Genomic DNA, 15,805 nt, shown 5'->3' with positions numbered 1-15,805 from the left:
TTATGTTCTTGTTCCATCTATGCACCTTTCCCTTCCATTTGCCATGCGCTCATCTTTTCCGGGTTGCTGAGCCAGCTGTAGAGCCTGCAGGTAGGTGGAAAGTGCTGTTCTGTAGGATGATATGGGCACCTGAGTTAGAAAGCTGCCCCCTGAAGCTGTGCTGGAAGTTACCATCCCAGGTGTCTGTTATCAAACTGCAAAAGCTTATCTTAAATATGGGTGGTTTGCTGATATCTGGGGGCACTTTGATGCAATAGTCCCTGTCAATCAGCACAGGAGAAACATTGGGCAGCCTTTATGTTTGTAAGTGTGTCATGCTTGCTGCCACTGTTAAGCATTTATGATTTCTTCTAAGGTATTCTCCATGTATCTTAGGTTTATGGTCATCATTAATACAGAAACTCCTGTTCAGAATGTGAATTTCTTTAGTGCAGCTCCTTCTAGTGTGTTATCTTACACTCCAGTTTTGGAGGCACCCTCAATTCATTATCCTTTATTACTTTTTAGGCAGAGAGTACTTGTGCCAATAGAGCTTTTTTTAACTGGGACTTCATTTTCAATCTTTATTTTCATCTGTTCAGATGTGACAGACCTGTTTATACCAACAGAGAGAAAGCATGCAATAAGCTAATGCTGAAATAATTGCTAATTGCCATCCTAGTGGCTCTACCAAGAGATGGCCACAAACTGTGTGTTTTGTCAGGTCTGTAGTATTTTCAGGTCAAAAAGAAAATTGCTCGCTTGTTTAAAAAGAAAGAAAAACTTTACATTTTTGAGATGTAGCTTGTCCTGATTGGTGTTTAAACTAGCAGCGCAAATGCTGTGGGTCAAATATCTTAAAATTGAGACAAAGAAAAAAGTAAGCCTGTATATTTATGACAGTGCACAGTATTTCAACTTTTAAAAGGTAGTGTGTGTATTTGGTGGTCATACCACTGGCAGAGTTCTGTTACTAACTAGATTAAAACAGAGAAAATAGTCTTTCAGTAGAAGCACAGGATGAATCTACTTTTAACTGAGCCAGGGGCCAGTTCTTACAGGACAGATATTTGATAGATGCATTATAATATACAGGTTATTTATCTTTCTTTAAAAGTGGAAAATGCAAATGTGGCCAAATTAATATACAAATTATAGTTCAGCTAAACTTACAAAATGAAATAATAGGTTACGGTAAGGTGGAAGCCAGCATGAAATCAAAAGAAAGCTTTTCAGGACAACTTTCTATCAATATATGGACACTTAAATTTATAGATAGGGACCCATTGAGTGTTTCAAAATTACACGGTCAGTTGAGGCATCTAAATCTGGCTGAAATCTGTAGAAATGAGGTTCCTGTGCTGCTACTTGCTTTTGAAAGTCCTCCTGGGTTCTGTGTGTTGGACTCACTACTGTGGAAATCCATTTCTTAGTCGCATTTCTGTTGCCTGTTTCCCAGAACAGAGATGCTGAATGAGGATCCTCCAGGGTTACGAGGGTGGATGTTCTCATGGGCAGAGGAATGGTTGTCCTGAGAGACTTTCCAAGAAAGCATCTGTGTCCTGAAACACAGCTTGGCAGATCTACTGGCTGTGGTAGGGCCCTAGGGATGTACAAAAAGGCAAACTGCAGAGGGGAGGGGTAGCTATATAGAGATTAGAGAACTTGGAAAACGCTCCGTAATTCCAGACCACACAGCCAGCAAATGGGCTTCTTGGCCTTGCTTGTCATTTACGGTCTAATGTCTATGTTGTTGTGCGGTGGGTAGTCATAATTTTAAATGCAGTGATGGGCCTGTGAGGAGTTGGCCCAGTTTTGAAGAGTCTTGCTCTTTTTCTTCTTTCAGAGAAGATTAAAATCACTTCATATCCTATTTTCATTTTGCTCTTCCATGGAACACTTCGTCTAAGAAGCTTTCTTCTTTTCTTGCAGTCCTCATTCCATCCCAGATCGCCTGCGGATCAGAGTGAACAGGATTAATTTACAAGAATATGAGGGGCTACATTACGACAAGGAAAAACTCCGGGAAGCTTGTAAGTTGGAAGAAGCCAGGTTGTAGCTGCTTTTGGTAGAACATTCTGTATAAATCTTACATTAGCAAAAAAACCCCAAATCAACAACAACAAAAAAAAAAACCCCAAACACAGGGTCAAGCATACATTTTTGGATGAGTCACGTAGAGTGGATATCTATCTGTGTATATGCACATACATATTCTCTCTATATAAATATTCTCTCTATAAAAAGCATATATAGAATTCATCTGTTTTCTTACTGAACTGCCTTCTGCTAGTTGATTTTGTTTACTGTAAAATAAGTGTTTTTCACACCTGTTTTTTTAATTCATGTCTTTCTGTTGGTTCTGCTGGGTTTGTACTAGTGTATGAAACTATTCAGGATTTTATGATTAGCGTTACACTTGAAACTGAGTGTGGGGGGGACCATGATTAATTTCATACTGAGAATGTGCTCTGACGTTGAACGTGGTTCTTGCACAGGTGCATTTATCTTGGGAAACAATTCTGGCTTCCCCGGCCCCTTATTCTTTAACAGCCTTCAGTTTTCCACATAAGAGAATAATCACTGTTTTGTTTCCCCATATAATGGTTTAATTGCCACATTCAGGGGTAAGTCAAAAGCAGACAGCCGGTTGCTTTGGCAACATTGATGATGACGATCCATGCTTAAAAATTGAGTTCCTTTCCTTGGTGACACATGGAATCATTAATCAATGAGGGACGTGGCTGCTTGTGATAACAATTGAATAGTTTTGTTCATGCATCTGGCTCATTATTCATATTCAATTGCAAGCATGACTGTTTGTTGTGCAACAAAGCTTCAGCTCCCTCTGTAGTATAAAGCTCTCTGGTAATTACAGGATGACAATCCTTTCAATTGGTTTGCTTATCTTACTGTTACTATTGAAAGATAGTTAAACTGTTTCACTTTCACTCCTCTAGTCCCACCCCTCCTTATTCTCCCAGTTCATCAGCTCTCCTTCCAACAAAAGAACTGAAATGGCTTAAATTTTACTATAGGTCCTGGCAGCCTTTTTTGAAGTTTGTTAGTGGATTTTGGTCATAATTAAAGCAATCAAAGTCTTCATCCCTGGACTGAGGAGAATTTTAACAGGATGAGGATCATGGCTTACTGGAGAGGAATTTGCTTCTAGTTTAAATTGAGAGTTTGACTTTGAGTAGACTTCAGGCCATATTGAACCCACATTTATCCAACCCTGTCAGAAACAATCTGGTTCATTTGATGGTTCGTCCTATGGGTTCCCATCTGAGGAGAACTATCCTCATCCATCCTCACTATGGACATAAATTTTATGTGTGTGTATTTAGTATATATTATGTAGTCCTTAAGAGCCATTTACATGTTCTGACACAAAATATACAACTTTTTACATTGTTGTCACTGCAGTTGTATTTATGTTGTCACCTGCAAAAAACCACACTGATAACGTTATAAAAAATGTCAGAGAATGATCTAGAACCTCTGAGATTTGGTTTTAGATTACACACGCATTTGATCACTTGCTGGATGTGTGCTTAAGAGGTTTTCATTCCAAAAGTAGACGTTTGTCCCTCAAGAGTTAAAATGACTGCTTTCAGGCATTGGCAGGCCATTTGCAGTAAGACCCTTTTGACTCTCTTTCAAGTTGTTGCGTGGCTGGCTTGATAATATAACATAGCTGGACTGGAGTATTCTCCCCAGACATTTTTCATGAAGTTGTTTTTCTTATCTGTCCTCTTTTAGCTGTCTTAGTAATGCTTGTGCCATACTGTTTTACATTAAAATATGAGAAAGCAAATAATATCCCCATCAACCTAAAATAAATCAGAAAAGATACCTCACCTTACCCTTTGCAGTTATTTGGAATGTCCCGTGTAAGAACATGTAACTTACAGCCTAGACTGATGGTCATCAGCCTACTTCTCTGGACATATAGCTTAAGTGTCTCCTGTCAGAATTGTCCAACCTTCAGTTTTCAGGAGGCTGATCTTGATTTGAGGACTTCTGGGTGATAGTAATTATGACTGAAGGAAATTATGTATGGGAAGAGAAGTGCTCTCTAAACAGTCAGAAACCAAACTGTTTTAAATATTCTAGCCAGCTCCTTGAATTCCATGAAGTAAAAAATGGAAAATACCTGTGATTCACTGAGCACAGACCTAACGTCCCAGTTTTCCTGTGACTTTCTGCAAGATGCTTTCGTCTCTTCTGGAAACTGAGGCATAGCCAGTCATCAAGCTGCATTGTTGTGCTAGAGGACTACATAACTTAAGTTTTTATGAGGAAGGAAGCTGGAAAATCACATAAATCTTCCTTTTAAGACGAGCAGATAGCCATTTTAATTGCATTTCTGACATAGCTAATTGTATACATTTTAAATGGTTTTCTGGTGGCAGGTCTATGGATTGCTGCCTGCCTGTCTCTATCGTATGCTAAATACTTACATGAAATAAGCGTGCTGACTACGTGCTCATCCAGCAAATCATTTCATGGACTGTTGTCATTAAAAGTTAGTTGGCTAAAGGGGGAGGAGAGGAGTGCTGAGGGAGGAGAAGTGACTCTCCTTCATTACCAAAGAAAATTATTATGGGGGGAGGAGAGCGGAAATAAATAAATTTCCATGGCAGGTGAATAACTGAAATTTTGTCAGTCTGAATGAAAAACTTAAATGCAGATAATGCTTGTGCACTAGCAAAATACAAGAGCACTTGTATTGGGCCCTGTTTCTACAATAGTGTTTCTACGAGGCCTGTCACTGTCAGTGGGGTCAGCTTCCTTCAGCATGACTGTAGCTCTCAGGCGCATGTATGTCTCACTAGATGCTAGCAAGAGACTCAGTTTACGTATCTGTCCAGGCTTTGGCAGAATACCTACAACTTAGTTCCAGAATACTGTACTTACTATGCATTCCCTGCCCACAAGGATTAAAAGCGCTTTTACCTCCCTAAATCATTTGAAAACCAAACCAGAATCTCACAGCAATCTGAACAGGAAAAGGAAGCCGGTTAATAACGAGTCATGCTGTTATCCCTGAAGGAAAAACAGCAAAGAAGCTATTATGGGTTTTTTCCTGTTACATGTCTCCATAATAGAGTTTTGAAAGCTCTGACATCAGTGTAATAATCTGGATCGTTTTAACTCACAGTAAATACATTTCGTTCCCCTTGTTTGCTTGAAATACTGATTTGATTCTATCAACTACTTCACCTAAAATTACACTTCCTGACATATAACAACTCGTCATACAAAGTGTTCCATGAAGATTAATCTTCACTCTGCTGGAGGTAGACACCTCATTTTGAAAACTTCCTGAGCAATTAAAGAATGTCATTTTGTCCTCTGAAGGGCACGACTCTTCTTAGCCCATTCTCCTTCTGTTGCTTTCTACTTTTCTCGTCGCTGCAGCTGGCATTTAACCAAGATGCTGTTTCTGAATTGTCCCTTTCTTCCTTCCCCATGCTCCTTCTTTTCTCCTTCATTCTTTCTTCTGTCAACATCTCAGTATTGTCTGTGGGATGATTGATGATGCTACAGAGGATGCTTATTGATCCTTCAGCGAGGAGGGGTGAATGCTTCCATGCACTTTTTTTAAGAAAGGGATATATGTTGGCATTTTAGTGATGTTGTAATGTTTGCTGCAAATATAGTTGTCTTCTCTAACACCTCCCTATACACGCCCCAAGCACTTGTCACCCTAGTCACCAGCTTCACCACCTTCTGCCCAATATGATACTTGTACATTACATGACCATAACCAAGGCTATCATATTCAAAAAGTGAGTTGGATTGATGTTTCTAGATGGACAGAACTTAATTCTGTCTGTCTTGCCTGTATATCTTCTGTGCACTCTCTCCGACTTCCTGTTATTGCAGGAAAAGTGTGATCCAAAGCAGCATTGTGGGGGAACAATTGAGTTATTTCTAAAATAGCAAAGTCTTTCTGTTTGACACCCTATTTTCCCCTTTCCAATGTTACTGAGAAATTCCTGACAATGAAAGTATATGCAGAAATTAATTATACTAAAAAAAATCAACAAACAAACCAACCATAAACTAGGTGTAGTGACCAAGTAGCCTTAAACCCTTCTTAGTCCTTCCTGCCAACACTATTGTAGATTTGCACCATGAAGATGGAGCAGTGAAATAGCTCTCCATCAGCAGTAGCTGCACGGGTGTTTTTTTTTTAAATAGAATATGTCAGTTCTTACTGCCCTTAACTTGGTTTTTTGTATGCTCTAGCCATGGAGAACCAATCTTAGTTTGTTCAATACCGCTAAGATTAAGGAGGAATCATACCTGACTGCAGTGGTGGCAGTATCAGAAATATCTCTCAGCTCTGTAACAGCTTCGGGTCTCCCACACTGTCTTTTTACACAGAGGCAGCTGTTCCTTATCTGGAAATAAGGAATTGAATAATAAGGAAAGAACCCTCCTCTTGAATAAAATGACACACTAGATTAAAAAGCAATTTTTGAAGAAAACTTAGTTCCATGTGTATAACAATTGAACTATCTGCAATCTAACAATTATTTTCTCTGCAGCCTCCTTGCTTTGTGTGGGGGTGGGGCGTGGTGTAACATGATGTGATGTTAGCCTTGAATTCTTCTCTCTCTGATTATATCTAGCCAGATGTCTATATTGCATATGTTTCTGCCTTTAATTTCTATGGGTTATCTGAGGGGTTTGAGGTCATCGTAGGAGTTCTTATCCTAGGTACACGGAGATACATGGAGTGACAAGCTTGTGAGTCATTTGGGATGTGTACATGTACAGAGATACTGTAGCTTCCTCATACCAGCGATATACTTACCACAGTTTGAGAATCACTGATCTATGAAATGCATTCTGATACTTTAAAGCTCCGGTATATGGCAGGTGAAGTTAATTTGGAGACTATTCCATGTGACTTTGAGCAACTAGCTAAATAAGAAAAGGTCAACACTGAGGACTCTGTATTTACATCCTGAATATCCATAATGTAAAGGGCATAGGGGAGCAGAGGACCTCCTGCTAGGTGACTACTATGATGAGGGAAACCTGAATTAGCAGATGGAGTCAGGACAGGGGAGATTAGCCGCTGAAGGAAATGTGCCCATGTTGGGAAGCAATTTTGAGCTGGATGGATTTAGGTGAGATGGGTTATGTAGCTACAAACCTCCTCTTCCATCGTGTAAAAGAAGCACCAACGGTCACGTATTTGTCAGGAGGTCTCTTAGGGGACATGGTGGCTTATCTGTAGAAGCTCTGTAAAAGGCAGCATTACCTACAGACTGTCTACTAAATTTCACTCTGCTTAAAAGCCACTGCCTTGCTCTAACAGCTTTGTTTTCTCAGCCTGTGTAGTGTAGACATTAGCTAATTCGTGCATTTATCTGTCACAGTGATTTAGTAAGATCTGAAACTGAGAGGGTTGGATGGGTTGCTTAAAGTCACCCAGCAAGATGAAACCAAGAGGGTTAGAAGTCAGCAGCAAGTTAAATATTGGCAATTCTGCTGCCGCTGAGCTCCCAGATTCTCATGCTGGTATATACAGATGCAAACCACTGATAAATGTTTGTAACTGAAACAGAAATGACAAAAACAAAGAGGAAGTTGCCAAAGGCATTGCTTGTGTCAAAGGAGGTATCTCTTTTTGCCTTTTGATGGATGAAACCTTGTGGGCTTTGTCCAGACAGCACAGTGAATTACACTTCTCACTTTGACCACCACCCCACCCCCCCCCCAACACACACACACACACACACATTCAAAGATTAGAAAGACACAGGAGTACAACAGAAGAAAAAGTAGGATGTGATCAGATAATTAAAGGGAGTAGCACAATGAATATACATACAGGTGCTGAAAAAGGCAACTTCAGTCTTGGCTTTTTCTAACTTTGAGCTCATGATCTTGTAGTCATAGTATCATTTATTTACCATGGTATATCATTGCCTGGGTTGGGAGGAAGGAGTAAATCCAAAACATTGAAATGTTATCTCATATCATTGAGTTATAGAATCACAGAATGGCTTGGGTTGGAAGGGACCTTAAAGATAATCTAGTTCCAACCCCCCTGCCATGGGCAGGGACATCTTCCACTAGACCAGGTTGCTCAAAGCCCCTGACCTTGAACGCTTCCAGGGATGGGGCAGCCACAACTTCTCTGGGCAACCTGTTCCAGTGCCTCACCACCCTCATTGTGAAGAATTTCTTCCTTATTTCTAACCTAAATCTACCTTCTCTTGACTCCACATGGGGCATATTTACATTCAACACAGTCCTCTGCCTTTTGAGCTAGTGGGGAAACTGTCACCTCTAAGTTTGCCATCTCCTTTAAACGAGAAGAGATGGACAGTATTCCAAATAGATTTAAATATATATTTACCCTAGAGGAGTGGGGAGACACAAGAATATTAAGTTCCATTTCAGACTTTCCAGGAAATCATGCTATAGTTTGTCTTTCTGGTATAGACTTTTCTGTGAGATTTTTCTGTGCATATTCTACTTCTACTGTTTCTTTTCCTATTGCTTTTCTGATTTGATTTCCTCTTACCTTTTCAGTCCTGTTTGTCCTCTTTGGCTATCCCATCCCACACACATTCTTCCTGCCTGTCTTAGTCTGTTTCTGCAGATCTCAAGCTCAGGTTCCTGTTCCTTTTCTTAATCCTAAACCCTTACTCATTGTTCAGGCAGACCTCTTCTTTCATCTCTTAGTCCTGGTATCCATTCCCTGTCAGTTTCGATTCCTAGCTCTTCATAGTTTTCTTTCTATAACATGTTTCCTTTTGTGTGGTGTTTGGGACAAGTTCTCTCTTCATTTGACCTGGGCAGCTTCTTCCTTTTTGTGGCAGGGTATTGGAGAAGTCACTGAGAGCCTGCAGGGGATGACCGCCTTCTCAAATGTGGTCTGGTTTAGTCTGATAACTTCCATTGTGTTTTACCTCCTGACATGTGAAGACTTTAAAATTGGACCACTACTGCCAAGAAAACTAGCAACCAATGAACCTAAGGAGGCTTAGTTTTTGTCAGTATAATAAAAGGGATCTGAAGAGACACATGGCTTAGATTTGTGTGGTAAGAAAATCCTTTTGTACAAACTCAGTTGTATTAAAACCACACTGGGAAAGCCAAAGCTCTTAATATAAAATGTCTGAATATTTTAGAATTCTCTCCCAAGAATTTACTTGGTCCTTCACATTTCTAATATCAGTGGAAACCCCTCAGGAAAATGACATTCTTATAACATCTTCAGTAGTGAGGATCCTTTATTTGCTACATTAGACATTGGGTTGTAAATGTTTAATCTCTCCAGTCCCCTGAGGTATGTCAGACTCAGAATGTGTTTTCCTGGCATTCACATCTACCTTAATGATCTGTCTTGAGGCTGTTTTGTTTGGGATTTGAGTGGGTTAATCACGGTATTTAGATCGCAAATTGAATCCTTTCATAACAATAAATGGGGAAGTTAATTGAGTTTTATTTTTTATTCATGGTGTCCTATGCAGTATATTCAGGCTTCTTCCATTTCTGTTCTCAGTACTGCTAAAGAGTTCACTAGCTTTAGGTATTCAGCATAATGGGCAGTTAATAGGTGGAAGATTTCTTCTTTGTTTATAAATTCCATAGCTAATTTCATGAGGACTTAGGAAATCACTACTAATCTTGCAGTCAATTAGAGTACGATGCTAGCCATACTGCTGCACCTACCCCACCCTCTTCCCGCTGATACTCGATTTTGGTTAGTGTAGCTGGGAACAAAAAGCTTTCCACAGTACTGGTTCAGAATATGAAGCAACTGTCTGCCTGTCTCATCTCCTGGGGTTCTTGCACTGCTGCTCATCACTGCAGCGTTAGAGTCTCTATCCACAGCTCCCTGGACAAAGTCCTTTCCACCATTCAGGAAGCACAAAGAAACTGGGAGCTGGATGCAAGGGGCCAGAAGAGCAGGCGCCTTGGGAGAAAAATATCTGGCACTTGAATGCTGTGGTTTGGCTCATGATCTGAGACTATCCCTTATTTTTGGCATATTCCCATGTCTGGATATATCCATATATTCACAGGAGTGGACAGTGTATGGGGGTACGGGAAAGTTGCTCTGCAGTGCCTGTGCTCTTAATGTAAGACTTTATGCCAGGTGAGAGATGGGAGGATGTCTAGTAATCACTGTGTCCTACAGCACTGTCCTGTACTGTCCACATCCTCATCCACACAGTGCTATTCAGAAGAGGTAGAAGTTAATTTATTCCTGAATGGAAGTATCCACAATGACATCGAATGCCATGCATGTTAACTTTATGCCTTTAACTGATATAATTTACCTCATTTTGCCCCTGTTGCACAGCATTGCCCTATATTTAGAATGAGCAACAATCCCATAGTTTCAATCATTAAGGATTTGCTTTTGTTTTCAAACAGCAGCCATTGTGAAGCACTTTGAAAATCTTGGCTGCATGGTGCATTGTGCATACTTACTGTGGTTTATGATAAAAATGGGGGCTGGGAATATTTTCCTTGCTGAAAGCCAAATGGGTCTTGCAAAAAACCAAACAAAAAAAACCCACAAAAAAACCCAAACGAAAAAACCTTTGGCAAGCAATATTTTAGCATATACTGTAGTGTTACCCAGTAATGACTTAACAGGTTTTTCAAATGAGCATGAACTATATGGAATGGAACCATCTGAGGCCAACCTCATGCACCTTATCCCTTAGCTAGCCATTAACCCATAAAGCCATAGGTCCTGCTAATTCTGGATTTCTAGGCAGCAAAAGTTGCACATCTCTTTTTAAGAACAAAGTCACCCAGCCCAGAATTCCAGAATTGTTCTATGACCACCAAGAATAGATGGGACACAATTTAATTAAACCTGTGAATCATGACTTTCTTCTTCACTCATGTAGATGAGGCACATAAATGTCACTGCTAAACTATCTATTGCATATTAGTATTTTCTTTTCAGACATTTTGGTGGATTTCTTTAGAATTCCAAATGTTCATAAGGTCCTTCTCCTTTGGGCTGTCACAGATGGTGATCGTTATGGATTTCAGTTCTGTTAGCTGCATTGTTTCAGCAGGTCAAAACTCTGGTCCCCATTAAGTGCATATACTCCTCCATGAAGGAAGGAATTCAATAGAAAAAAGACAAAATCACTGGTGACAGTTTATGAGCCAGTGGTGTAGCTCCCTAGTGCTCTGTAGCTATTGGAGGTGCAGTCGTGTCTGCTGCAATTCACTTTTTAGTGCTATAAATGAATTTAACAAATGCTTCTTTCAGTAAGGTTTGCAGAGGGATCTGCTGAATTGAAACTAGATAGCCATTGAGTACTCTCTACAAAGAGCTTAAGGGTCTCCTGTCAGTGCAGGTTAAGCAATAATAAACACTAAGCAAAGAGAATCAGTCTGTAACCCAGAGCATCAAAGCGCGTAAAGCAAGCCTTGCGATTGACACTCGTTCCACTCGCTTGTCTCTCAGTCTCTGTTCTGTAATGAAAAACTCTGAGAGGTTGCAATGAGCACTGTTCCCTTCTGGCCTTTCTGAAAATGAGCAGGAAGATTGGCATCACTATCAGATGTCAGCGTCGCTTCAGAAGTGCGGGCTCTTCCCTTCTTCCCTGGTCTTCCTGCCTATCCCTTCTTTAATTTCTTGTTTCTCTCTCCAGCTTTTTTCCCCCCTGCTTCCGGTTTTCCCAGGTTCATGGCTCTTCTGCTGTTCAAATCATTTCCAAATACGATGCTGGCAGCAATGCTGATGTGTCCCCAGAGCCCTGCACTGGCCTCTGAGGCCCATAATGACCTTGACTGCCGTAGGCGCTCCCCTACTCTTCTCCCCGAGACCACTGAGCTTCTCTTTGTGCTTCTAGCCTCAGTGGGCCACAAAAATATAAGCCACATTCCCCATTGTCTTTTAGGACTGTCTTATTCTCTTATCAGAATGAAAAGCTTCTCAGTAGAAAAATATCTCTCCCTCTTAATCAGCTTCTTTTGAATGGCAGGAGGGGCTGCAGCACAGTTGTTTTTTCTATTTATCTCGGAACTGTTGGTGACTTTATGTTACTTCTTGTTATCCAGTTACCAAAATTATTTATGAGTTGATATTCTGCTCTCCTTCTGGAATACTTCATATGAGGATATAAATCTCTTTCCTGCTGCTCCCCTACTTTTTGGAGCCATTGTTTGATTAAAGACCCTCCAGGGAGAAAAAAGAACTTCATTCAGTGATTCAGTTTTAGAAAATCAGGGGCTCAAGAGTTTTCACTTATTTCCTTTTTATTTATTGAGATCTTAGTAGGTAGCTCTCTTGGTACCTTCCTTGTGGACTCACATATACTTTTTTCTCTTTTGTTCTCTTTGTGGTTTGTTTTGGGTTTGCAAGAACAGAATGGTTGGGGAAACCTAAATCCCCTGTTATTAAAAATGCTGCTCTCAGCTGAGGGGAATTATTTGCAGTATTTTTACAAGTTCTCTTTTTTTTTCCTTGAGAAAATATGGAGTTGTGTCAATTTTGTATGTAGATGGAATAATGTCTGTTTTGATTTGAAAGCAGGCTTACATCAAAATAACATGGTGCTGGACAGTTTTCTCTGAAATCAGGCTGTGACTTCAGGCTGTGACTTTAATTACTTTAAATCATTTTTGTAGACTTTTAAGTGTTCTGAAAATGAAATATCACTCTCTTATTTCAGTGTGTAAGAGCACCTCCCTAAAATCATGTTCTGGGGTATGTTCCTTTCTTTGCAGTTAATAAATGATGTTGACATCAGACGATGAAGTACACAATTTAACTGAATCTGTTTCAGCTTCTTTGGTATGAAAGACAGTTGAAAACCAGAATCTTTGATAACTATAAATGAGTGAAACTACTGATGAATAATATGTTCCTGTTTTTAAATGACTGTTAAGATTTAGATAGCAGAAAGCTTTTGTGAGGATATTATTTAAAAAAAAAAAAAAAGCATATTGCAAATCTTTTAAAGTTCGAGAGAGTTCAGTTAAAGAGGTTTTTCTTTGTTTTTGATTTTCCAGCCATTCCCCTAGGAATTATAGTGGTACGAGGAGATTGTGACTTGGAGACTTGTCGTATGTACATTGACCGTCTACAAGAGGTGAGGTTTTTGTGAATTCAGGTGTCATATGTTAATCTATGTTATGCTTCTTTCAGTTCTGAGTTCAGGGATCTAATAGTTGCAACAACCATATATTAAGGGTACTGCGGTTTGCCTACCACTGAAACCAAAACTTTAGAGTTATGATATGATAATAAAAGCAAGACTAGCACTGAAAAATATTTTATAAACAGGAAATGAAAAGTCATACTGACTCCTTTAAAATGATAACAGAATTGATGTGGATGGGTGTGTTTACTTCTTGAATTGGAATGGAATACCAGGACTCTCCACATGCATTGCTGAAATTACACAAAGTATTGATTAGAAAGTGTGTTATGTAAGGATAAACATCGTGGTATTCAAGTGGGTCTAATTATGCAAATGTCATTCTCTAATACTGTCACGGAGTAATCTGAGACACCAATAAACACTACAAATATCAACTAGATATTTCCAAATACACAGAAATATATGCTTATGCAGCTAATAATGATGTTGCTCTTATTGTCTTGAACACCTTGCCTACAGTAGACTGTATTCTACAATACAGTCTGGGAAATGGAGACTCCAAATGCCCCATTACCTGAATAATTTTAAGTGTGTATGCATTTAGTGATAAAACTAATGGATTTTCATTAATATACTATCTCTGACTGTTTTTAATCTTTAACTGGTATCTTTCAACAACATGTGCAAGCGTGAGGACATTATGTAGGTTTCTAAATAGGTGGTCCAATTTACATAGGAGCTATGAACCTCATCCCTCCCACTGAACTCTTTGGGAGCCACTGACTTCCCTGTGGTTTTGAAACTCTGCACTTGCAGCCTGAATATGGGACTTAGTATCTGACTACAGGCTTTCACTTTTTTCCATTTCAGCCAGGATTCCCTTCATCAAATGCATTTCTGAACATTCAGACCTGAGATGTGGCTATTATTTACAGACACAAAACCATATTGTAAGGTGATGCATATTTGAGGTATCCAGTGATGGAAAATTACATTGAAATAATAGGGATGATATTCTTAGCAGGTTACTCATGTGATCTCAGACTGAGCTCAGGCAACTTAATATGGCCAGTATTGGGTGGAGAGTAGTTGTACAGCCCTGGAGGAAGCACAGCTGGATGTTCTGGTTGGATTACCCATAGCGGTTGTGGAGGATCTGTGTTTCTCCAACCTTTTGCAGGGCTTCTACTACTTATTTTTGTGTGATTTGGCTCAGACCCATTTGCTGGGAATGGAGGTGCCAAGGCTTTCGGCACTGCCAATTTGCATGCCAACTGGGGAGCTGTGGCCTGTAGGTCAGGCTTTTTGGTAGGCTATGTCATGAGCTAAAACTATTTGACAAAATCTCTGTTAAAATAAATTTGATTCCTGAACCCTGCTAAATACTAGGGTCATTCGATATGACCTCCCTGACATTAGGTTGTCTTAGAATAGGGAGAGCTGCCAGTGGTTTTCTTTAGTGCATTAATTACTCAGAAATATTTGCAAAAAAGATTTCTGGATTTTTGTATCTTTTCTTTCATTTTATTGCTGATGTTCTAAATTTAGATAGTTTTCATGGAACAAATAAGTCTGTGATATGGTGAAGATCCATTAACATAATCTCTATATTTTAAAAACCATTTTTTTCACCAAATACATGCAAATTTAAACTGAGCTTTCCATGACTATTCTGAGGTGTTTATTTAATATACTTAGAACCAGTGAGAAATACTTCCAAAATTATTTGTGTTTGCCCAACTACTTCAGATAGTAGAACTGCAAACAGCCCTTGTTGCTTTAATTTTTTTCATCATCGGCATGTCTTTCATCCTCTTACTAGGATCTACAGTCGGTAACTTCTACTACACAGAGAGTTCATTACCAGGTAAGATAAGCTTTCCTTTTAGTATCAGAACAAAAAGAGGCTTAATAATGTGGACTGCGCTCTTTGCATTTGAACCCAGGTTTTCTTTTTGTTAGACACTCGTATGTTAGATGAATTTCTGATTATCATTTACCCTCAAATGTTGGAGGTTCATTCTGCTTTCCCTTGGACAATCCTTTTCCTTGCAAACCTTATGGAATCATCTTTAAAATTAGCACAGCACGATGATGCGAGTGGTATTGCAATAGCAGTGCCTTGCATATTGAAGTGAATGAGAGAATGTGTCCTTCAGGACAAATGACAAAAGTAAAATTGTTTCTCTGTCTGAGAAACTGAACAATAATATGTTATATTGCATAGCTGTAGTACTAAAGTCTATCACTGAGAAAAAAGGTGTGCTAGCAGGCCTAACCTCTTAATAATTCTGTGCACCACAGTCATCTACCTCTAGTTTAACATAATCTCCAGAGTAGTCTTTTAATCCATCCTGGGCACAAATGTGTCTTTTGCACATGACAAGCAGATTCTAGTTTTAGGTGGCTAGTTTTTAAAATTGGTCTCTTTTGTGCATTTTACCGCTGTATTGTACAATTTATGCATTACAGAACTTGGCTTTACAGTTGGAAGTATTGTTCAAGAATGCATATTTCTCCCACTAAAATAAGCACAGTGCTTAAATTGGGAGTAAACTAACTCTACTGACTCCTGAGCTGATCTGACATTAGTGCAGAGATTTGACACAAACCATGGTCCGATGACACAGCGGATTCACAAGATCCACAGCTTAAGATCACAAGACAAGTTTGCGTGGTGTTGGTAGCCTTTTCCTAGATTTAACAATGCA

At 39.4% G+C, this 15,805-nt stretch overlaps 1 protein-coding gene across 1 annotated transcript in view; it reads left to right on the top strand.

The window, feature by feature from the left end:
• DGKI (diacylglycerol kinase, iota) overlaps positions 1 to 15,805 on the top strand; it is a 126,157-nt gene that overhangs the window by 53,705 nt on the left and 56,647 nt on the right. The window contains exons 19-21 of the mRNA XM_009332926.1: positions 1,912 to 2,012; positions 13,003 to 13,082; positions 14,917 to 14,961. Coding sequence (XP_009331201.1) covers positions 1,912 to 2,012; positions 13,003 to 13,082; positions 14,917 to 14,961 — 226 coding nt within the window. The remainder of the gene's footprint in view (positions 1 to 1,911; positions 2,013 to 13,002; positions 13,083 to 14,916; positions 14,962 to 15,805) is intronic.

The sequence above is a fragment of the Pygoscelis adeliae genome, unplaced genomic scaffold (genome assembly GCF_000699105.1).
Source record: "Pygoscelis adeliae isolate BGI_AS28 unplaced genomic scaffold, ASM69910v1 Scaffold38, whole genome shotgun sequence".
NCBI lineage: Eukaryota > Metazoa > Chordata > Aves > Sphenisciformes > Spheniscidae > Pygoscelis > Pygoscelis adeliae.
The sequence above is the reverse complement of the archived record's forward strand: the minus strand, read 5'-3'. Positions and strand labels throughout refer to the sequence as shown.